Below are 25,888 nucleotides of genomic sequence, written 5' to 3' on the forward strand. Positions count from 1 at the left end.
GGTTTAGACCTGGTTTAGAGTCCTGGTTTAGTCCTGGTTTAGACCTGGTTTAGACCTGGTTTAGTCCTGGTTTAGTCCTGGTTTAGACCTGGTTTAGACCTGGTTTAGAGTCCTGGTTTAGTCCTGGTTTAGTCCTGGTTTAGTCCTGGTTTAGTCCTGGTTTAGTCCTGGTTTAGACCTGGTTTAGTCCTGGTTTAGAGTCCTGGTTTAGTCCTGGTTTAGTCCTGGTTTTAGTCCTGGGTTAGCCCAAAATGTGAAAACAGCTAAATACCGCCGTGTAATCCATTTATTCCAACAAAGTAACTGTAATCCAATTACCTCTCATTGAAACAGTAACTGTAACTGAATACAGTTACTCATAATTTGTACTCTGATTACGTAACGTACGTAGGTACATGTAATCTGTTACTCCCCAACACTGTGTACATTTGTACATTTGTTTAAGTGTTTAATTCATAGTGAGGAGAAAATTCAGTTTGTCGACTGGACAAAAGTGAGTTTGGTTGAAGATGTTTGTTAGTTCATCCAAGCTGCTTCTTCAGTTCTGGTCAGACGCTGGTGGACACTTCCTTATATCTGCAGGGAGGAGCTAACTACACTGAAACTAACACACCTACTTGTTTACAGTTTCTGTTTGTTAATTGGGCCTATTGACCTGTACAGGGTGTGGGGTTTAATTAGCAGAACAATTCATGTTCATAATGGAGCTTCCACACCTCTGGACCTGGAATTCATAGTTATTATTGCAAACTTTGACAGAAATTACATTCCATGCTCTTGATGATGCAACCTTCTATTTTATTAGTGGAAATATATACCGGTATATATTTTCATATCATCTTAAAATACACCTACTGTCACTTTGCCTCTACCCTGGAACTACTACTAAATACACAGATACTAAAAAAGAAAGTAGCTTGGACTAGCCTAAAAATGGTGTATTGACATGAGAGGAAAAAAATCTAAGAAATGTGGCACGTGGAAGGGGAGCTGTGCTTGCTCTCTCACACATGTTATGATAATCTGCTGTACTGCAAATGAGCACACACCAGACACAATCATCTGAGGTCAAGGCTAAAGTGACAGGCCTGCTAAGTGATGCAGCGGGAAAATGGTAAAAATGCACAACAAGATCAACACTGCCTGACTGCATGTTCTGAGCAGTGGTGAGCAAAAACTCTTCATAAACAGATTATGTAATGTATTAATGTGACAGTTTTCATGTTCTTCTAATTATTACTTGGTTTGGTGGGATAGTAACTGTGGGAAACATTTATCGCAGTTTTACAGATTTAACATTGTATTAAAATGAGTAGAAGTACTGTTATTTATTTGTGTCAGTCTAATCATAACTATTGTGCAGTTTAGATGTTGTGTTTTTATGTTGTGGCTATGGTTGCTAGGCAGTAGTTATGAAAATACTTCTATATATGTCATATCTGCTGCTTGAGCCCAACCAGGAAGTACATTCTGAACTTCACAAAAAAATAAAATAAAATAAAATAAACAACCTATGATGATTTTTGGTTATATGTTAAATAGAATGAAGTTAACTCTGTTTTAAGGAAATGAGTATTCAAACCTGTGAATGTGAATACACTTTAAATGGTGATTGAGGTATACTTACTGTTGGGATTCTGTGTGTTCTTCATCATGCTTGGATTTTCTGCAAAAGATAAACAAACAAAACAAAAACAAAAAAACTATTATATTCATAACAACAACAATATTAATAGTAATAGTAAACAACAAGCTCAAAAAGGTTAATACAACACAACCATTATGTGAATGTATGCATTAAAATACTGGACTAACTTATGATATTTTTTCAAGTCATTTTTTAGTACTCTAGATTCCCTATCTCAGTCCTTCACACAGTATTCTACTACTACTTTACCTGAGCTAGGTCTGAAGAATTTTGAAAAGAATATCTTTGTTATGTTTCTGTGAACAGTAGACATTTCTTGAAGTTTTATCCTTTGAGAGGAAACTGACATTTTAACAAATAATACAAGAATGTCATGTAATTCAGAACATGTTTGAAGCTACAAATTATATGATTGACAGATTTATGAAATAAAAGACCATAAAAAGGTCATGTTAAAACCATTAGAAATGCATAAATTAAATTGGAACACTGTGCACAGAAACTGAACAACCAACAAGAGTGAGTCCATTGGCTTGAGTCCAAAAGTCCAACTGAGGTTTGAGAGAAATGAACTCACCAGGAGGCAAAGAAGGCAAGCGAGGCTTGCTGAGTATTAGTCCTTTTTGTAAACATATAATTTGTAATGAACTTTTGGAAGTACTCCAAAGCAGACTGGAATCAACTACTACTGCATAAGTGGAAAGATGCAACACAAGTGTATTTTTGCTTAAAATATAAATAACTAACAAAACATTCCCGTCATTAGAATGAACTCAAGAAATGAACTGCATCTAAAATGACAATAAAGTATTACAGTGTTCCATCTTGTAGTGGGTATCCTTGTACATATAACATATATTTATTACATTGTAATGTGTGAGTCACTATGTTCAAGTAATTTCCCTTGTGGAGCATTGAACTTTGTCTATAAGTCTGTTTCTCCAGCCAATACCAGTGTGCAGTGGGTGTAATGAATGGATAATTCTCATATAAATACTACGGCATAGTACCATATCGAGAGGTTTTGTTGCTCTATGCTGTACAGTTAGAAAATATAAACCCCAACAGCATCATTTTGTATGGTTACTTTAAAGTGCTGAAAAGGCAAACATCATTCTCCCAACAGAATAGAAGATTTAAAGATGTCAGAAGTTTGTGTAGTAGTACTACTTAAACAAGCACTCCTCCTGGAAATAAACAATTCTGTACACAAGGATTCAGCTTTCAACATTAAAAAAGGCAAGTCCATCATCACACCATCATCACCAGTGTTGTATATGATAATGTCCTATTGAACAAGCACCAGCTGATTCCTCTTTGAAAGAAACCAGACTGATTTCCTGGAGACAGAATAGTTTCCTGGCCTGTACATTTGCATATGAATTCATATTTGGTGTTTATGCATATGTAGCAGTTTGGCATGGCTGGCCACTCAGTGCTGACTCACTCCACAGTAATCTGAGGGTATTATCACAGAGGGTGGCTAAAAATGCACATCATCAAGACATTTCTGCTGGAGCCTCTCCTCAGCTCACCATCATTACACTCTATTATTCCTGCTGATATATGTTGAAGACTGTGCCAAGCCCCCAAATACTTCCAGCTCATCAACCCCCAGCCGAGAGGAGTGTCTGATCGCGCGGCCACGGGGGACTCTGCCAAGGTCGCTTAATCACCATTTACTTGTCCTAAGTGTGAGTGAAGCTGATCCACACAGAGCACAGCACACTGATCAGCTGCACCGCCACGGAGACCATGACACCTAAGGGTGCACCAGGGTGTTAAATAGACATTAGTGCTCTTCCCAGCGAAACGCCTCCCAAGGTAACGCCTCTCCAAAGTGGTACTTTCCCTTTAAAATGGCTTATAGCTTCACTCTGGACCAGCCAAATGATTTGAACATTTGCTCTTATGTCACGCAGGAGTAATGGAAGTGGAAGGCTGCTGACTGAGCTGGCTTTATTTTCTTATGCACCTGTTGTGTTTTTTCAATGCCATCCATACTCGAGTTCTATATTTTAGGGGCCTGCTGTCTTTGAGAGAAACTACTGGCCATAGCTATCCAATCCAATCCATGGGTTTCAGAAAGATGAAAAATAAGGACAGTTGCCATAGAAACTAATGATTTAAAACAGATTTTGAATAGGAAAAAGTCCAAAAGTTGTATGCAGCAGGAAGGTGAAGTCCACAGATATTCAGTTTGTTTCAAGGCCAGAGTCATTACATTTCATATACCAATACTAACTGAACATCAGTGTCCAGTGAAAGGTGGAACACTCAAATATTATCCAGAGTTAATGAGGAGCTTATCATTCTAACACTGCATATACTTACAATTAATAATAAGGGGCCTTAGTGTCAAACAGATTTTTCGGAGAGAACATGCAAACTAATCATAAAAAGGCCCTGAGCGTTGAGGTCTTCTTGCTGTGAGGCAGGAGAGCTAGCCACTCACCCACTGTACCACTACGGCAGTGATTGAAGATTGAAATTGATGCACATGTATCTTTCAATATTTTTGCTCATAATATCCTGTTTTTGCCGTTTAAAGCATTTTAGCATCAAATCTCTTTCCATCTCCGTGATGTCCAGATGTCAGTGCATATCATACCTGGGTCTGGCCACTGAACAAAGGCAGCAGTGTTCACCACGTGTTGGCTTTGATTCCATAATGGCACTTTGATGCCACTGCCGGTGTGTTGGAAAACGGGCCATTGATCAAACATTCACTAAAGCCCATTCATGACAGTGTTCTCGTCACTAAGTGCAGCTTCAGAGTGTGTTGTCAAGACTATTAGGGAATAGGGGCACAATATCTTATTCATCACACTTAGTGGCATGAATGTTTCAAACAGATAATTGGCCACATAAAGGCCACACTATTATATAGATAAAGAAGTATCATAATTGATTGTTTTATGACACTTAAATGCATGATGCTAAAAAGTGTATGTAATTATTCTTCATATTCATATTAATTGTATCTTTAAATAATGAATCTGCTTCTTTTTAGTAGAAAGAAATAAAAGACTATTAGAACTATTTTCAAATTTCTCACCACCCTAGTGTGTACTTGAGAGAGTGATATGAACTTACACCATTTTAATATGAAACCTAGCGGAGAACAATTATTGAGGCGAACAAGGCACAGTGAGTAAAAGATACATGTATGTATGTATGTATGTATGTATGTATGTATGTATGTATGTATGTATGTATGTATGCATGTATGTATGTATGTATGTATGTATGTATGTATGTATGTATGTATGTATGTATGCATGCATGCATGTATGTATGCATGTATGTATGTATGTATGTGTATGTATGTATGTCATGTATGCATGTATGTATGTATGTATGTATGTATGTATGTATGCATGTATGTATGTATGTATGTATGTATGTATGTATGTATGTATGTATGCATGTATGTATGTATGTATGTAATGTATGTATGTATTGTAATTAATAGTGTACATAGATTCTTTTGTTATTTTTATTAAGATTATGAAAAAATATCATCATGGATCATGGAAACATTTGTACTCCCTGATTTGAAGGATTTTTACCCATTCAAAATAATACTTGTAGTGCTTTGCTATGGTGATGGCCCTCACTGGAAATCCTTGGACTGCAAAATTTGCACCACATACATATTTTATGTGCACTTTCACTGGCTTTGAGAAATTATTCAGCAGTAAATAAGTGTATATTAAAGCCATAGTATGTACAATTTTACAAAAAACAGATTAAAATAAAAGCATGTTTTTTTCTCCAGCTTGCATCTCCACAAAGCTGACACTTTTTTGGTCTGGACGATGGTCTCCTACTTGTTACCATGGATTTTCACCTCCGCCAAGGAGGTTATGTTTTTGCCGGTATTTGTCTGTTAGCAACATAACTCAAAAAGTTATGGACCAATTTTGATGAAATTTTCAGGATTTGTTGGAAATGTGAAAAGGAAGAACTGATTTCATTTTGGGGGTGATCCAGAAGAAATCCTGGATTCTGGATCACTTTGAAATTGTAGTTAACATTGTGGTAAATGGGGCCAAAAATTTTGTTTCTCAATATCTCGGTTAATTATTGACCAAACCCCATGAAATTTGACTCAGGGATGGACAATGGGATCCTCTTTCATATTCCAAAGGCTGATCCGGATCTGATCCAGAAGACTGATTTTATCGCAATTTATATAAAAAATGGGGGTAGTCCTTGGCGGAGGTCTGCGCTCTCTGAGTGCTTTTCTAGTTTATTTATTTTTTTCCTTTGGCTATAATATTCCACAGTATGGTATAAAACCGAAGAAGATTTTTTTTAATTTTTTTTTAACTTTCTATATCCATGGAATTATGCAGGTGATTTGCTACCTCCAAAAAGTTACATACTGTACCTTTAAAAGTATAAGTTTGATAAAACAATAAAAGTGGAATAAAGTTCCAGATTGGGGCATGACACTTCCCCACTCCCCTCATATAAAAAACTAATGCTACATATACAGAAATGTGTATTAACTTGTATTGTCCCTGTTCAAATAAACTCATAACTGAAAACTAATACAAGCATTTTAAAAGCATTTTTATATTGTTAAATAATTTGACAACTACTGTGGATTTTGATATAGTACTGACCCTGTACGGTTGTTATTTTCCCTGCAAGCAAAATAGCTCCACAGATAGTGCAGCCACAAGAATTATTGCATCATTGACAAAATAGTTGTAAATATTATTGCGACATTAACAATACTGTCACATTTTCCAACCTTGTGGTGTAGTGCATGTCTTACCGAACACTATGAGGCGTGTGTGTGTGTCCGTGGAGCCCAGTGGGTTTTGTGCCGTGCATCGGTACATGGAGCCGTTGAGTTCGGCTGGTACTCTTTCCAGAATGAGCTCCCTCCCCTCCCTCTCTGTGCTGCCGTCCAAAAGTCGACCCCCCACCCTCGTCCAGGTGAAGAGGGGCTCCGGAAACACCTCATTCTACCAGAGCAGAGGGAGAGACGAGACAAAACAGTTGAGATTAGTCTGGGGGTCACAACCAAGAGATTTAGAGCAAACCATGGACATGAATAATGCATGACTCCAATTTTCCCTTAATGCAACTGCGAGTTAACAACATGCATTAATAATCAACACTTCACTTTACAACTGTTTCCCTGCTCAGCTCCAGAGCGCCCTTCACACCAATTTTAAAATTTAAAGTACGGCCCACCATCGCTGCCTCTCCAAAGGTTGACACGTGCCCGAATAATACAGGAACACGGGGATCTCTTGTGCGAGCGAGGATTGGAGTTCTCCATCCTCAGTCCTCCTCTATAATCCATGGCATATTGGAATAAAAACCCTGAGAATTCATTAGAGTTCATTATACCAATGAATCTTGTGTGATGAGACTAGGAATCAACCTTTATTCATAAAACCATTTAGTTATTACTTTGTCTTTATTTACTCTCTTTATTTCATTTCATTTGAACATTTGTTTAACATTTTAAATCAAATATTTAATGAATAAAAGAGATTACTACTCAATAAAAAGGATTACTATTCAAACTTATGTAGAATGCGAGTTAAAATTTGATGTAGTAAGTTTATAAAGGCCAGTTCCTTTCACAGAGAACCACAGCTGAAGTAAATATAAATATTTTTTATATAAGAAAGCTTTGACCTAAGGGAATAGAAAATATAGAACTCAACAGCATGAACACTTTGTACTGGACAATAAATCAATACAATAGAGAAAGGTGGAGGCTCAAAGTAAAAGGATAAATTCTGATATATAGAGCCAACTATACGACACTGTTAACTTTAGCCAAAACTTGAGCCTGTATAAGACTGAGAAAAGAACTGAACACATTTGCCAAATCTTAAAAGCCTTATAAGCACTGAGATCACTGCCTATCAGATGTCAACAAGCCTCTCACTGGACTCAAAGAGCAGATTTACTGTTACTGGAGTGAATTTGGAGCAACTGTTTGGCTGGTGCTCAAGTTCAAATGGCTTCACTTCCTCATACAGAAGCATAGGCCAGCCCGGAGCATGTTTGTTGGCTCAAAGGAATAAATTGTACCGTCTGACCTTTCAAAAACAGTTAATTAGAATGGACTTGTTGAAAACCTGGCTAAAGGGCTCTGTAATAATTTGAAATATCAAAACATATCATGGGAGTGTTTTCACATAAGAGAATGATAGTATTTCAATTCGATTAGCAAAGGTCATTGGGAGATAATTTTATCACAGTGTAGAAAAGAATAAAAATACTGTACTAAATGTACTGTATGGTTGTGCTGGGGTGCTAAGTGTCTATATTGTTTGACAAACAACCTATTGTGTATATCTTAGTAGTTGTAGAGTTGGTTTACTGACAGATTTTGATCTAGTTTAGAAATTTGTCCCCGATTGGTCTTAATTTTGATGTGGTCTATGTTCAACAGTTATGTGCCCACAAACATGCACATTCAAATTACAAAAGAGAAATGCGTTGTAAAGTAAATGTTGAATGTTTTAATAAACACATCTAAAGCATGAAAAGAAAAGCAAACAAAACAAAAACTGAAATAATCTATCGTAGTGGAGTGACTAAACCGGGCATTGTTCTGTGGCACATGTGGGTTAGCGCCTCCTCTTCACCACAATGTTTCCAGGTGTCAGTTCTCCACATGTCACTTCTGTCATAGAGATGAGGCCCTTCACTCTGTCACTCTGTCTCTTCAAACAGTTTGTAGTCACAAAAAGACTGCCTCCTTGATTCCTTGATGTTCTCTGGATATTTTTTGGAATACTGAAATTTGATGATTTTGACTTCGAAAATTAAAATTCTTCAAAGGCCATAGTCAAAAATGGAGGAAAATGTTCAAATCAGCTTTGTTGCTTGGGAACCAGAATACACACTTTTCCAATATTTTACAAAGATGTGAGACTGGTCACAGATGGGTGTGATTGAAGAGTGGATTAGCCAATCAGGGATTTGTCTGAATTTGGCTGGAGGCACGATGGAGGTAGACCAGACTTATATCCCGCTGTATAAAAAAATACATTGAGATATATTCTGGGCTTGCCAGACAATCAACATTGTGCAGCTCTTAGGAGAATATAATAAAAAAAAAGTTCATAAAATGCACTATAAATCAAAAGAAAAAATGGACTTTGCTAGTCCTTTGCATGCTTACCCCTACCTGGAATCCTTGGACAGTGATCCTGACTGTGTCCCCTACTTTGGCTCTGGTGGGGGTCATCAGGAGTTTGGGGCCCTTCGGAGCAGCTGAAAGGAGAGAGAAGACATAAAGGTCATCGGGCTGATCGTGGGGAGGACATCTCAGCCGACACCTGTTTTGTCTGAGCAGGGAGACAAATACAATTTCCTGTCAATTAAGGCCACGGGGCAAAAGGCACGGCCCCTGCAGGTTCCCTTATCCGGCAGCCAGTGCTGGATTTATTCCCCCTTGGAGAGAGGGAAAAAGTAAATTGGGTAGATAGTCATTACTGCAGGAGAATGGGAGTGCGCCGGGTGCTGTGTGGAGCTGCTGAGATAAGGGGCACTTGCAGAGCTAATTCCCTTGTCTTGGTGTGGACAGAGGTCTCCAGATGGCTTTCATGTGGACCCTTTAAAACAATGGCGCGCAGGCCAGCAGCAGGAGTTAAGAGAGGACAATATCTGCTTCTCGATGCATGCAACAAACTTTACAATAGCTCTGAGATATTGGGAGTATATGATTTATTACCAATCGGTAGGTGAACAAATAATGAAAAGGAAAATATAAACACAATAATTGATGTTTTTTTTTTTTTTTTTTACTTACAGTACCAACATGTAACTTTTTAGCAAAACAATAGACTAAAATAAAAGCACATTTGTTGATGCTTTGCTTTTCACTGAAAAAAGTTGCATCCTTATGGTGTGTGGGTTAGAATCTCCACAAACCTGACTCTTACTTGGCCTGGAGGAGGGCCTCCTTATCTCCATAGAAATGTTGTTCTTTTTAGTATAATCTTTCACAGTATGGCAAAACAAACAAGCAAACAAAAAATAAATCTGTAATAATGGTAATAATAATAATAATGCATCAGTTTTATATAGTGCTTTTCTGGACACTCAAAGGGGCTTTACAGAGCATTATTCATTCACTCCACAACCGGTGATGGTAAACTACTATTGTAGCCACAGCTGCCCTGATGGAAGCGCTGTTGCCAATCTGCGCTGTCGGCCCCTCCAACCACCACCATCACTCACACACACACCAATCTCATACTAGGCAATGTGGGTGAAGTGCCTTGCCTAAGGACAGAACAACAGTTTTTGTGACTGGCGCCCCCCCTGCACCTGATTTTCCCAGAGGTCTCCCATTCACGTACTAACCAGGCCTTGCTTAGCTTCTAAGACCTGACGGGATCAGGCTTTGACGAGTTGATATGGCACCTCTCCATGTAGATTGTTCTGTGCAAGTATGGTTTGAACTTGAGTCATACAGGTGACGTGCCACCTTTTCAAAGTTACGCTGTGTTACTTTCAATCAAGATTTAGTGAACTCAAACAAATATGAACAACAAAACTAGTAAAATATATATATATATATATATATATAATATATATATATATATATATATATATATATATATATATATATATATATATATATATATATATATATATATATATATATATATATAATATAATATAATACATTTAAAAATGGTTGTCTTTTTGATCAGCTGATTGTAATTTTCTGATTATGATTTTCTGATTGTGATTTAATTAAGTTTAATTAATAATCAAGCAACCCTATTAATGAGAGGTCCAAATGTTCTGTGTGATTGAGTGATTGAGGGACATTCTTTTGCACATTCTCACAAGTAATTATCAGCATATACATCTCTCATTTTGCTGGTATAGATACAGTTATGAAGAATGGTGATGATAAGACATTTTGCACTGCACTCTGTGTGAGACAGTCTCCAAGAAGATAAGTTTAGTACATCCTATAAATAAGCCCAGCAAGAGTCCACCTCTGGACAAATCTGCCTGAATTTGTTCGGCTTAAACTCTCGATACAAATCACAGATACAAATGGCTGTTTGGCGCTTGTTTTCATTGACGGGTTAAAGTAAAGGAGGAATAAATAAACAGACAAATGAGCTCGATTTTAGCTATTAATCCAGCCACAATCTGTCGACGCCAGCTAATGGAGCACAGCCTTTTCCCAGGCAACCATTGACTACAAGTCTGCCTCCAACTAATGGATAAAGAGTTACACGCCACACCTGTAAATAACAGAGCAAACAGACCACATTTTTACTCCAGCACACATGAGCAATGGAATGTTCTAAAGGTCCTTTTATCGAATACATTTAGTGAGCAAAAGTAAGCACAAGTGTACACTAATTAGGACTGCAACTATTAATCTGTGTATAATAGTGATCAGTTGACTATTAAAATCATCGGCCTTAATAAATTCATATGTCAAAAAAGCTTAATAATGTATATTATTCAGATAAATAATAGACTTTATTTGTCGATATCCTCTATTAAGAAGCCATTTTCAACCATGTATTAGTTAAAATGTATTAAACAATTTAGCAACCATTGTTTGACTTTCCTGTTCTATTCATCAAAAAAGTCATTACCGACTACTAAAATAACAGTTAGGCGCAGCCTTATTACCAGTTCTCATTTCACAGCGCTAAAACCTTATAGTACATGTCCATTGCATCATGCATCATGTTGATTACATCTCCCAAACCCAGGGGTAGTATTTAGTTTCATTCATGCATGTTTGTGTAATCATTTATTCAGCCTCTTGAGAGCTAAAATGCTGTTTCAACACTATTCCTCACACACACTTGAAACCAAGAGCTCTGCACATTTTTAATGTCCACACACCTTCGCTGAACTTATCCTGATCTATCAGTACTTTGCTTTCACTGGGAGCATTTTGTTTTCCTGTCATGCTGTGTTGCTAAGCCATTTCACCATGCTCTATTCCCTACTGATGCCAACAGGGGGTGAAAGACACCCACTACATACAAATACAATCTTTTAAATTATAAAAGTGGAACTATCCATTACAACCTGTAAACAGCCACAAGTAACCATCCATACAAAACCTTAAATGATCTCTCCATTTGGATTTGATGATGATGTCTATTAGAAATAGGCTATATATAGGCTGGATATTTGAGCCCAGCATAATCTGAGCAGTTTAGACAGCATACCTAAATAGTCCATCTCATGCTGTGAATGGAAGACATTTCACAGTACAGTACTGGCAAGGAAGTACGAAGCAGTACACCACCCACACGTTAGTGAGGGGTATTTTTAATGCTGGTGCCATGGTGCTTCATAATGCTAGCAGGACATATGGCTGGAGAAGATGATGGCTGATTCTGGGAATTGCTCCAACACGGACAGTTGGTGACCTACGTCATTACTGTTCACCAGGCCACAAGCAGTGACCACTGTGGCATAGGCTGTGACCATGGTGAGGACCCAAGTGTGTAGCTGTTGGTCTAGCATTTATACTGTAATGTCATATGCAAGGAAGAATGCTATTGTGGAATTTCAGGCCACTAAACTTTACACAAATTGCAAAGGATGAAACTATATATCTGCAACAGTGTACATTGAATTACCAAGAAAATGTAGGTAATGTATGGTCTTCTTAGGTATTACTATGAAATTAAGAAAAATGACAGATGTGCCCTGTTATGCAAGAGTATATATCTTGCATTTGGCAAAATTACATTTTAGTTGCCTCGATCCATCTTGTTATTAGGCAATGAGTGTGCTATAAAGTGAAGTACTACCAAATTACAAAATACTTTCTGCAAAGTTGTCTTAGTTTTTGATTTGATAGATTATTTATTCAGGAAATTGTATGTCAAAGGTTGTATGGTTTTAGTTTACGTAACGTGGTTTAGCAAAGTATACACTGCACATCTGAGTAAACATCTGCTCGTAAGTACATACTGACGTAAACTTGCCTTGCTCCTTCCTACGCCTGGAAATATTAGTACTTTTATTTGAAGGCATTTCATAAACTAAAAAATGAGCGTGTAAACTTAACAGTGTTACTTGCAAACATGAAGTGGTCTTTTTACGTGCTGTGTTTATTTGGCCACAAACACTTAATTCTGGAGGCCCTCTTCTCCTCATGAATAGTGCATGTACAAGTGTAACCCAGTGCCTCTCAGTGCATCAGGTGTGCTCGCCACATGAGCCAACAGATCAACAGGTCTGCCCAGATGCACAGCACACTCGGCCAGTTAGAGGAACCTGTCACATTAGCTGCGTGACTGGCTTTGTTACAGGAGGAAAGCAGTGGAGCCTTACGAGCATGTTTAAAAGGGGCCAGACCCACTGCTGGAGTAGGCTACTGTCATGAAGCCAACACCGCATAATGTCCTCCAGGATCTGAATCAACATGCAAGACTTAGTGACCTCGAGCAAAGACAGAACAGAATACCAGAGCGCTCCTATGTCTCTGGGCCTTTCGGTGTTTGCATAATGAAGCTATTTACATTGGACGAGCAGCCAGGTACCATGCAGTGACATTTATAGGTCCATACTCCAGTCTGCAAAATGGGCTTCCAGAGCACCTGGTCTATGATGATCATGCTTTGGCAAAGGAACTTATTGGAGATGTAAAATTGTCTCAGTGCAGCTGTATAGTTTCAGTGTTGGGAAGGTGACTTTTAAAATGTATTCCCCTACAGATTACAGATTACACATACCAAAATGTAGTTTGTAACGGAATCCATTAAATTACTTAAAGTGAGTAACGTAATCTGAATACTTTGGATTACTTGATATTGTCATGCTTTTTAGTTTAGTTCTGGTTTTAGTCCTGGTTTAGTCCTAGTTTAGTTTTGGTTTTAGTCCTAGTTTAGTTTTGGTTTTAGTCCTGCTTTAGTTCTAGTTTAGTCCCAGTTTAGTTCTGGTTTTAGTCCTGGTTTTAGTCCTAGTTTAGTTCTGGTTTAGTTCTGGTTTAGTTCTAGTTTAGTCCTGGTTTAGTCGTAGTTTATTTCTAATTTAGTCCCAGTTTAGTTCTGGTTTTAGTCCTGGTTTTAGTCCTAGTTTAGTTCTGGTTTATTTCTAGTTTAGTCCTGGTTTAGTCCTGGTTTATTTCTAGTTTAGTCCTAGTTTAGTTCTGGTTTAGTCCTAGTTTAGTTTTGGTTTTAGTCCTGGTTTAGTCCTAATTTAGTCCCAGTTTAGTTCTGGTTTTAGTCCTGGTTTTAGTCCTAGTTTAGTCCTAGTTTAGCTCTGGTTTAGTTCTAGTTTAGTCCTGGTTTAGTCCTGGTTTATTTCTAATTTAGCCCTAGTTTAGTTCTGGTTTAGTTCTAGTTTAGTTTTGGTTTTAGTCCTGGTTTAGTCCTAGTTTAGTCCCAGTTTAGTTCTGGTTTTAGTCCTGGTTTTAGTCCTAGTTTAGTCCTAGTTTAGTTCTGGTTTAGTTCTAGTTTAGTTTTGGTTTTAGTCCTGGTTTAGTCCTAGTTTAGTCCCAATTTAGTTCTGGTTTTAGTCCTGGTTTTAGTCCTAGTTTAGTCCTAGTTTAGTTCTGGTTTTAGTCCTGGTTTATCCCAAAATGTGAAAACTGAAAATTACCGCCCTGTAATCCATTTATTTCAGCAAAGTAACTGTAATCCAATTACCACTCACTGAAACAGTAACTGTAACTGAATACAGTTACTCATAATTTGTACTCTGATTACGTAACTTTGGTACATGTAATCTGTTACTCCCCAACACTGGATATAAACTTCACTGGTTTAATATAAATGGAAAAATGTCAACGTTGGTAGTGACAGAACCAATGTCTGCAAATTACTAATAATGTTTTCAATTCCAAATCCATGAGATGTCCTTCCCCAGTCGTCCTATTTCGATATCCCACTGTTAAAGGACGATGTAGTTGAAGTGTCTTGCCTAAGGACAACACATCTCAAATCCAAGTATTAACCAAGTGTGGCCTTGCTTAGCTGAGTTATGATGAGATCTGGCATTGAGCTGCAGGTAAAGCCACAGTATAGCAGATAATATAATGCAGACAATATGGACACATTTGAATGTTTCAACACGTTTCCCTGTATGTGTTTTCTTAATTAGAATTGGCTGAAATATTGCACTGTAGAGATGATTATTACATTTTCTTGAAACATCCCATAATAGTAAGTGATGAAGTCAAGTACATCAAACGTAAACTGCTGTCTTTAAATATTAAGCTGCTCATAAATGGAACATATAGTGTAGCGTAGCGTAGCAGGCGGAGTCCCTGGTCTCATAGAGGTGATCTTTTTTTAGCTTCGCACCAGCGCTGTGGACATTAGCATGGACAGCACGCAGACACTCATGCATATTCATCAGGTGTAATACAACTGTGGTCGATTGTCAGACTGTCGCTCCATCTCATGTGGTAATATTAAATCTCTGAAAGATTTATTACATATGGAGGCTATGGAGACCTCCTTTTCATTTCCTGGACAAATACACCTGATAGGGCCAACTGTACGGCGAGAGAAATGGAAGCTACAATTATGCCTTCATTGATTCATTGTTTAACTTACTACCAATTACTTGAACGTGTGATTGGAGCATATAGCCTGCTACATACATAATAAATCTAATTATTCATCTTTATTTTAAACTATGTCATAACAGAGCAAATAAAAGGTGGTACAGAGATTAATACAATTGATTGACTCATACAAATGAAATATTGATGTTTGAAATGGAGTGGAAAGAAATAAGACTTATTTCAACTCACCCAGTGTCAGAAAAGACACTGTGTACCACATGATTTTATTATTTTTTTGCGTGTGGTAATAGCATTTATAAAACACTTTGACAATAAATAAATGAATGAATGAATAAATAAAAATACAAGCCAGGTCTGCCTATTTCTTGGATCTGTTGCTGTATAGTCAGTGTTGGGGAGTAACAGATTACATGTACCGGAGTTACGTAATCAGAGTACAAATTATGAGTAACTGTATTCAGTTACAGTTACTGTTTCAGTGAGTGGTAATTGGATTACAGTTACTTTGCTGAAATAAATGGATTACAGGGCGGTATTTTCCTGTTTTTACATTTTGGGCTAAACCAGGACTAAAACCAGGTCTAAACCAGGACTAAACCAGGACTAAACCAGGACTAAACCAGGACTAATCCAGGACTAAAGCAGGTCTAAACCAGGACACCTAACAGTGGGTGAACATAATTTCAGGCAGCAGTGATCTCATATAAAAATCATTTCTCTATCAATAATATTTTTAATATGATTAAGTAAAGACTGGACTTATTTTCTTTTATCAGATAAAACAAAACATCTTATGTTCAGATCCTTGTCTTTGCTTCTCTACAGTAAAAAAAATCTGTTCATGGAGACTTGGACTCAACAGACAATTTGAAGAGAACAAACAAGAATTTTCAGGATGTGGTCGCTACATTCATGTCGTTTTAAAAAGCATGACAATATCAAGTCATCCAAAGTATTCAGATTACGTTACTCACTTTAAGTCATTTAATGGATTACGTTACAAACTACATTTTGGGGTATGTAATCTGTAATCTGTAAGGGAATACATTTTAAAAGTCACCTTCCCAACACTGTGTATAGTTGATGGTAAAAGTACACCCAGGAAATAGATGGAAACTTCATGATGAAAAGCTGCAACATCTAATACTAATAATATCCATCTGTACTCGGCCTCATTTATCTGTACCTAGTCATAAGTATTTTAGTGTGTGTGTGTGTGTGTGTGTGTATGAAAGGCTTTATTTAGTTTGAAATGAAGATTGAATGCAATTTTTTACTGACCTTTGCCTTTTAACAAATCAATATCAATAAGCTAGTTCAGTTATTAAGTGTCTCTAACCAGATCTTAAAAAATGTTGTATTCTAATATTCAAATTAGTAGCAGAAGTAGTTTTTCAAATACTTTTTCACCTAAAAACACCACACAACCCTTTTCCTATCTTTTTAAGAACAAAGGCAGCAATAAATGTACGACTTCAAACAAACACACGGTTAAAGCCTTGTCAAAATATTAGCACCTCTGACATTTTGAACAAATTTCACAGACGTGTCATTTGTTTTATCGTCAACATTGGAGAGGTGAAAAGCTGTTCAAATGCTTGATGCAATGCTTTGACACCAGAAGACAGCTCACGCCATTGCACCGTGGAGTGACGCTGCTGTCTCCATCTTGTGTGTTACTGCTGGTATTTCTTTCCACTTTGTAGGAGGCGCTGACATTTACAGTGTTTAAAAGGACTTTTATTGTGTAACTCCAAACCATCATTTTAAAAAGCCACAAAGCACAAAGTGACAACTGATTTCAAAAGCATGCTATTAGGTCCCATTGACAGTGGTGCAGCTGCAGACTTAATTATAGTGTGTTTAAAATGTAGGGAGGAGCGTTCTATACAGTGTTAGTGTAGCCATTTTCACTGATAGTGGCAAGCAAAATCTGGCATTGGGCCTTTCTTGCAATAACAATGACTTTTTTTAGCAGCCAGCTGATGGGTTTTATGCTAAATCAGTATGTTCATCATGTTTATCCGTGACGCTATTAGGATATTTTTATAAAGAGTGTAGTGTTCAGTGTATGTATGACATACTCAAATGCCAAAGTCAACAAGAATAAAAACTAGAGATAGGCCTACTATATATTTGTTGGCAGTTATATTGGTGTTAAATCTCCAGCAGAGGCTGACTGACCTGCTGCGTAAAGAATGCACATAAAGCTATATTTGAAGATTGTGCAAAAAGGTAACTGTCCAAAACATGACTACACATCTCTCTTATAGCTAGAAAAGTGCTGTGCGTGAGTTCGTAATGACTTTAAACTATAGTATTTAGGTGAAATAATCAAAATGTGCCACAAATATCATTCCAAAAATATTGGTAGACCTTATTGACAATCGGTATCATACATAAAAAAATAAAAATCTGATTGCTCTAGAATCAAAACATTCGTTATTGTCTCAAGTTTTAATAAATCAAGATGGCTGTGTACATTTTATGCCCAAACTGCCGACATAACAGACTCCATGGCATGTGGAAGCATTATAATGAGACAACAAGCTAACAGATTCAGACATAAAGTATTCTCTTTTCTTTACTCAATGTCTTGTCATTTTAGTTTGAAAGCAAGCTGTGCATAAACATCCAATTTAACAGGTGTCATTTTCTACAGCTATATTTTACTCATGTCATCAACTTCATTTGTATGACAATGTTCCATACTTTATTTACTACAAGTCTTTGCCTTGTGATTATACACACCTTTTCAGACTGGACTTGATAAGCACTCATGGATCTTACTGTGGCGCACACCAGAGCCAGACAACAGGCTGTCTGCATTGTCTATTATTTACTGCACTTATTCCTCAAAGCAACAAGATAATGCCTGTGTTTATCATGTTAGGATTCAGGGGCTTACGTGGGTCAATCTATTGCCTTGAAAGAGGAAGTTGCAACTTTGTTTTTAGATAAAAATCAGAAAACAGTGCACGTCTTTCACGTCATCAAAGATTTATGCAACCTTTAGCCTTAGACTACCTTCAAAGTGTAACTTTTCTCATTGCCAAATCTTCCACTTTGATAGTTGGTAAAAGTATAAATTCAACAAGTTTTGACGTGAGGAAATTTTTATAGATTACTTCTGCTTTGAGAGACTAAACCCTGTGTATGAAAGAGCTTTGGTGCTTTGAGAATATGTAAGGGTCATCTGCTCCGGTCAGAGTGTCTACATTTTCATTTAACTTTGCTAATTCAGGTTGACTTTTTCAATAGGCGCAGTAAGTTAGCTCAATCTGCTGACAGACAGACAGCTCGATTGCCCTGTCACTCACTGAGAGTTTTTCAATCGCTGCTTAACTTGCAATCTGCTCAGCTGTAACACAATTAAGCCGGATCTAATGAAAATCTGTGTTGTTAAGAGAACATTTGCAAAAGAAGACTTTAGAATATGCATGGGTTTGGTAATAAAAAACTAAAGATAATTTTCATCAATTAGGAGGTTTGTAGATATTGGGAAACTTGTGATATCTTCTGTCTGGAAATGGTAATAGTATGGTCATACCCTTGGGCAATACACTTCATCCATAACATTGATTGCTTTAGCCAATGGGTGAACTGGGACAGACAAATAAAAGCACAGGTGTTTTTACATTAAAATATTAGGGTCAATATATTAAAGTTTGAGGATCTGAGAAGAGAAAGCTGGGTATTGCAACTTTAACAAACATTTGTTAGCAGGGCCACACCTCATCTACATTTTCAGAGCATCCGAGTAAATCGTTAAAGCTCAATGTTTCCTAGCAACCTCATTTAAACACGGAAGTCTCTCTACAATGCTGGTCACGGTTCTTTTGACCCCACCGATCCTCTGTCACTTAGCCATCTCACTCACTTCTGCATTCACAAAGACTTGTTGCAGACCTTGCTAATGAAAAGGTGGATCAAGTGTCTTGCCCAAGTAACACAACAATATGAATGCCAATAGTGAGAACTGAACTATCAACCTTTGGATAAGTAGGTCAACATCTTCCTGACAACACGTGCTGCTGGGAGAATTCAAGTTCTGGTTTCAGCACTTCCCATTGTCCCTATCACCTTTGGTCAGCCTATAATTTTTGCATGTGACTCACTAATTACAGCATCCAAAACCATCAGTACTCACCCAGTGTGACCTCAGTCTGCATGGGCATGGAGAGCGCTGGGTGCTTGACCTCACAGCTGAACAGGGCATCGTTGTCCAGCTGGGGGTTGAGGGTCCAGGTGAGACGAGCCTGCACCACCACTGACCCGTCACTCTGGGGGATGTGGGTGTGGCTGAAGTAGTACAGAGGGTCAGTGCTGTGGACCCAGCGGGGGAACTCACGGCTCACCACAGTCTCTGGGATGACCTCTGTAGCGGGGCTGGGCTCAGACGCCTGCTGGCCCTGGCTGTGGTAGTGCTGGGGGCTCTCTGTGTGCAGGCGGGACAGGCGGCTCTCGGGATCCAGCAGAGACAGAGAGCGCTGCAACTTGGTCTCATCCAGGTCCCGGCTGATCAGCGGGCGAGCCCCTCTGAAGTTGGCCGAGCCAGTGCCCGCTTCACTGGCAGTGGGCATAGTGTACGAGATGACCTCTATGAGCTCGCCATCCCGTTTGAAGTACACCTGAAAGAGAGACATATTTTGGACCTTCATGAAAGTTGTCTAAAATGGTGATTGATGTAGGTTAGGTACCCTGTAGTTCTGTACCTTTCTGAAAGGATGTATATTAAACAATAGTCTAATAAAAGTTAAAACTATATTAATAAGATATGCTGCAATATTCCGTCTAACAGTGGTTCTCCAACTGTGGAATGTTTTTTTTCAGGTGGGACATGGATTCCTCTGCAGTTCAGTTGAATCCTGATTTCAATTCTCTTTTGGGTTAGTCTTGTTTAAAAATATTACATCTAGTGTGTAGTAATGTTTAGACCTGGTAGTACTCAGAAAACCACATATTTTCTTAGGTAGTACTTGGTGTGGAAAGTTTGAGAGCCATTACCACATGTACCATACGGGGGGCTTAATGATGTCATGTGTAATTTGGAAAACACTATGTTACTAATGAAAGGCTTTATACTAAATGATTTTCATACTGCTGCATGGGTCTATTCAAATGTGTGCAGCAAAATCCTATAATTGGAAATGTGTGGCCTCTGCTGGTAACTTTACGTTTTTACTTTAAACACACAGAACATAGTCTTCATTAAACTAATGAGACCTGATCGAGTGTGTTCATACGCTCTGATACACAACATTACACACACAACCACACTCAGATATATTCATGCTGCTATCATTTTTGTAAACAATAAATATAATACAAATGACACTTTTAACTAATAAGATAAGAGACAAGGAAATTGTGAAATATATTTACAAATGTTTTGGGAAATGAGGATAAAAGAATATACTTGCTTACAAAGGTGTTGTTATGAGCCCTGAAGGGCATTGTAACTAGCTAAATGTTTGATAGGACAGATGCTACATTACCCCTAGCTGCTGGTTGTAATACACACAGTATTTATAGCCAAAAAAAAAAACTCTAATGACCACATTCAGAATGGGCTGGTCTGATTCCAGGTGTGGGAGTGCCCTTGCTCAAAGGCGTTCAGCAGGTTTTTGTTTTACACACTGACCCTGACCGACTGGTGACTCTTCTTGTCACGTTGTTGCTCTGTAGCCCCCTCTACCTGTAGTCTACCTGCTCTGCACATGGAAACAAAGAAATGACACCCTCTTCTCCATCAGTCATGACTCGACTTAAGTCAAATCCATGCAACTTTTATAGATCTAGGTTAAAGGGACACTGTGTAACTTTTCTGGTGGGGGGGCACTTGCTTGTCTCTATGGAGATTGTTATTGCTTTAACTGGAATGTTTCACAGTATGGCAAAATGCTTAATGTGACTGCAGGTGTCTTTATTAATCCAAACCATGCATTCTAACTGTGAGTGTGGGTGACTCTCAACAGATCCAACCTATAACTTAGCCTGCCTGCTTGTCCCAATCAAGGAAATAAAAGCAAATCAAAATAAGTTATATAATCCACCTGTAAACCTAGATGTTTAGGCAAACCATCCATTACAAGGCCAATTATTATTTACAAGGTCTGAATGCAAATGCAAGTTGATGTCTCATAATGAAGTTAATACCTAATAGTCTTCAAAGGCAAAAATAGCATTCATAGCAGTTACTTAAACACTGCACTATGGTCTTTCACACAAGAACGCACATTTGTACAGAGACGACTCCTCATCACATCACACAATCATCAATACACCTGACGGGCTCCATTCACAAAAACTCCAACGGTCGCCAACGCTTACGCAGCTTTACCTCGTGCGATCCACAGACTCTCACCTTAAAGTTCAAAAACACAACAGGAAGTAAAATCAACACTCTCGCTCCACGCTGACCCCATTGCGTCGGCTGGTAGCTAAGAGAAGACGTATTAAAACAGCTCATTAATTATCTCAGCAGGTGGACGCGGGCAGGCAGCAGGATTAGGGCTCTCGTGCACCTGTTCTGATGCTGTTGTTGGACAAAATGGTGTGGATACACAAAAACATCTGTGTGGGTACTTTAGCGCTGCGGTGTGAAATAAACTGTGTAAGCCCCTGTGATTGGTTTGGTAAACATCTACAAGCAGGTTAGCTGATATGTTGGAAGTGTGACAAAAAATACTTTCCATAAATATGTTTTCTATTTAAAGGTCCCGTATTACGCAAAATTGACTTTTGTGAAATATAAACCATATTAGGATGTTGTTACCTCATCAAAAACATACTTGGAGTTGTGCTTCGTTTCGTTCACACATGTTTGAGTAACCCTTTATTATTAGTCTGTGCACATCTCCAACATTCCAAAATGCACAGTTCCACTTTGTGATGTCATGAAGTGGTAGTTCTCAAGTTAACAGCTACCTTTAAGCTTAAATTCAGCAGAGATGGGCAATTCCAGGACTGAAATGATCAAACTGATTCTAGTGAAGGTGTATGGAGTTTAAGGCTACGTTTAAATGATGACGATCTGAACAGAAGACGCAAAAGTGGCGTCGCGTCTTCACTTTTTATTCTGTGTTTAGACGAGTGTTTTCAGGAGGAAATCTACGTGCATACGGTGACGCAAAAGTGTGTGGAATTGGATTGGGTATGCATACCAGGCGACTAGGTGGTGACACTAGGTGGTGATGTATGTGACGTAAACGCGTACACGACGTGAGCAGATCTGACCAGAGTTTTGCACCATGGGGAGTGTAGACGGAAACGCTACGGCAGAGCGTATTCAACTTTTCCACTCTGGAGGGTGGTTTCAGATTTTGTGTTTTTAAGCTCCAAAAACGCCGTCACCATCTAAACGAAAGGCACTTCAGATCAAATATTTTGTTGTTTTTACCCGCATCGTTCTCATGTAAACAGGCCCTAAAAATATAGTTGAGCACTTCCTGTATTAGCACATGACATTAGAAGGAGCGTTTTCTGTTAGTGAGAAGAACTCAGCCTAATTTTGCAGCATTTGTGTGTTAAACATGTATGATTGAAACAAAATATAACTCTGTGTTTTTGATGAGGAAACAACATTATAACATAGATCAGAAAACATCATACTACAGGCCTTTTAAAAGTTATGATTTCCATTATACAACCACAACCTCAATTCAAGTTAAAGTTGTAAAGTGAAATCTATTTTTGTAGATATAGTCAATGTAGTGACATCTATTTTACATCAGCCACATAAAAGACAATTATCTGTCATGTTCAGAGTACATTATAATTGATTTCAGCCTACAACATTTTTCGCCTTTCAACTAAGTGTTTGAAGTGTGTACAAATAATAATGAAACATTAATTGAAAAATGAATTTTCAAACAGAATCACAGAGTGGTGTTGATGGCCATTGTAAACAACATAACAGAATAACTTCACATGCATAAAATAGTGTGTTTTCAGTAGCTGTTAAATAGCACAAGCTTGAAACTTTGAAACTTTGAAGAAGAGTCAAATGTGTATTTATTAGAAACAATTAGAATGGTACTGTCTAAAATGTATAAAAGTTGTTGTAGTAGCTTTTAACTCGGGCCATAGACTGTATAAATGGACATATACATGGACATGGCTGACCCGCTAGTTGCTGCATTCTAAATTGGAAGTGTACATGGAGGCACTTCCGGCTCCATTAGCTCTGTTTCTAATTGACTTTACATTGACAAATTGCCATCTGTCTCTCTGCAGCTGCTGTGAGCTTCATCATTTTTGTCTTAAAATGTTCATCTTACCCTGCACTGCATTATCTTGGTGTTTTATTGTGCCATTTTGTCAGTTAATAGTTTAGTTTAGTTTATTTTACTTATTTAGTGTCATGCACCATTTAGTTGGTGCCCAGCCCACATGGACTTAAAAACATTACATTTAAACAGATACTTAAGTCTCTCCTCATCAGACATAACAAACCAACAGTAAGACACATTAGACACAACTGACAGCGAAGGTCATGATACAAAGGACAGTAAAACAGAAAATGCATTTCATTTTCAATGTCCTTTAAGTGGCACAGAACACAAGTGCTGCTCCTCCTCTGGGACTGAGTGGAAGCATCCCGTCTCCAAGGCCAGAGGCAGAGTCCCACACTTCAACTGGGCACATACTGACCTCTGACCTCTGCTCAGGTTCGGGGTGACATACGGTTCAGGTCCAAAACAGTCTGTAATTAAGATATATGTTCTTAATTTTGGTTTACATAAGATGTCATTGTGCCACTTTTGTTTATACTTATCAAAGTAAATGTTCCTCATTTGTCTGAAATTACAGATGAACTTATTTCTGTAAATAAACTGGAGATCTGCAATCTCAAAAATGTTCTCCATCTCTCTACTCCAGGACGATTTATGTAACAGACTCCAGTTAAAAACATGTTTGGTTAATCTTGTGTCTGGCATATTAACCAACCTGTTCCATAACCGCACCATGTCACAAATGTGTCTCACTTCACATAATATTATTATACTATTACTTAAATGGCTCCAAATTTGCCCCTATAACCATTGCAAGTTTCATTTGACTTGAGCCAAACATTATGGGTGACGTCACATTCCTTCAGCCCTCTTCAGTATACAGTGTATGCTCAGTGCACTTCATCTAATCTATTATTTTATTCTGTTACAGACATTTGGACAGTTGATAAAACACACTAGCTGGAGTATCCTACTAGCCAGGCTGGCGCCACCTAGTGCCTCCTCTCAATTTTATTTCTCTCCAGCAACTAGGTCTAGATCAAAATACATTAGACGGTTCGCAAAAACCCTGGAAGTGCGAGTTTGGGCACCAGCCGATCAGCGAAGAGCCATACATTCAGTGTTGTCAACGACTCCCGAGATCGAGGATTTAAAGCCGGAATAAAGAGAATGTTGGGTGAATTTCATCAAGGGCAAAGACATTATTGTCCTTCTTCCTACGGGATAGGGGAAAAGCTTAATAGACCAGTTAGCTCCGTTAGAGGCGCATTACATACATCACGACCAAATAGGTTAAATGATAAAAAGTACCCGCGTACCGTCGAGCGAACATATTCTAACACTGTGAGGTCAGACGGTTTCTATGAGTTGAAACCGGCTGATTATCAGGCTAGTAACCTACTTGTTTCCATGGAGATTTTTTATGTATACTTCCTTTCACCATAAAACTTGCACAGTCCCCTTTTAAATTTAGTCACCTCACTTTATATCCATAGTGCCAATGGTCTATTCTAGTTATCAGTAAGGCTTACAGCAAAGGTTAGAGCCAAAAGTAATACATTTCATCCTGATGACTTGTCCAGAGCACTCAGTTGCAACATAATATTGATGGTGCCTTTGTTTAGTCTTCTCAAAAGTGTGCTACTGCATCGACTAAAGTGATTATCAATTGAGCTGGAGTAATAAATCCCCAAAATACTTCATAGTTTGATAGAGGAAGACAATGAGACCAGACAGAATCATTTGGAAATAAATTAGCTCCCCCAAAAAGAGATATAATTCTGAGCAGAAACCCCGAACACAATAGTTGCCGTGGTGAAATGAAGCTTTGAATGTCTCCAGAAGCACTTTTGCACATTTCTTTTTGAATATAAAATCAAACTGCACTTCTCGCTCTCCACTGCAGAGCCATCCCCACCCGCTCCATGTTATAAATCCCAGACCATTGTGAAATTCTAACAATCTTGCATTGGTCCATATACACCTTTATGTTGCCGCAATTAATCACGGCTGTGTCAAAGGGACAAGGCAGTAATTTTCCTGGTGACAGAATGATTCAATGGGTACGAGGCGGTGAGGGGAGGCTGAGCGAGCTAGAGGAGAGAGGCGTGGAGAGAGAGAGACCCCGGCCACGACTTAATCAGCTTTCCTTCTTATTATTAACTGTCATTATCTGTCCTCTTTTCAATCAGCGCTCGCTTGTGCTCCGAGGATGTTATAATGAGTGGCACTAGGCAGCTATTATTGACATGTCAGCGGCGCGCTTTAATGACATCAGATGGTGCCGCCAAACATAATACCAGACACTTTGAACACATAGGGAGAGTTGTATTCGCCACTTTTTTAATGCTGGTTGTCAGTGGAAAGAGACTTGATACTAATAAACATTTGGGTTTGATAGAGCAGCTAGTAGAGTTCGTCAATCATTGCACTATTGTTTAGAATTATACAGTGTATAAAATATGTCAACTCATCCGA

General features: G+C 38.2%; 1 protein-coding gene across 1 annotated transcript in view; it reads right to left on the minus strand.

Annotated features, from left to right (window-relative positions):
* igsf21a (immunoglobin superfamily, member 21a) overlaps positions 1-25,888 on the minus strand; it is a 260,409-nt gene that overhangs the window by 4,227 nt on the left and 230,294 nt on the right. Inside the window, 4 exon segments of the mRNA XM_055160688.1 lie at positions 1,628-1,666; positions 6,438-6,630; positions 8,823-8,908; positions 19,324-19,804. Coding sequence (XP_055016663.1) covers positions 1,628-1,666; positions 6,438-6,630; positions 8,823-8,908; positions 19,324-19,804 — 799 coding nt within the window.

This window comes from Boleophthalmus pectinirostris, unplaced genomic scaffold (assembly GCF_026225935.1).
Source record: "Boleophthalmus pectinirostris isolate CB_2022bp ecotype Guang Dong unplaced genomic scaffold, ASM2622593v1 HiC_scaffold_3, whole genome shotgun sequence".
Taxonomy (NCBI): domain Eukaryota; kingdom Metazoa; phylum Chordata; class Actinopteri; order Gobiiformes; family Gobiidae; genus Boleophthalmus; species Boleophthalmus pectinirostris.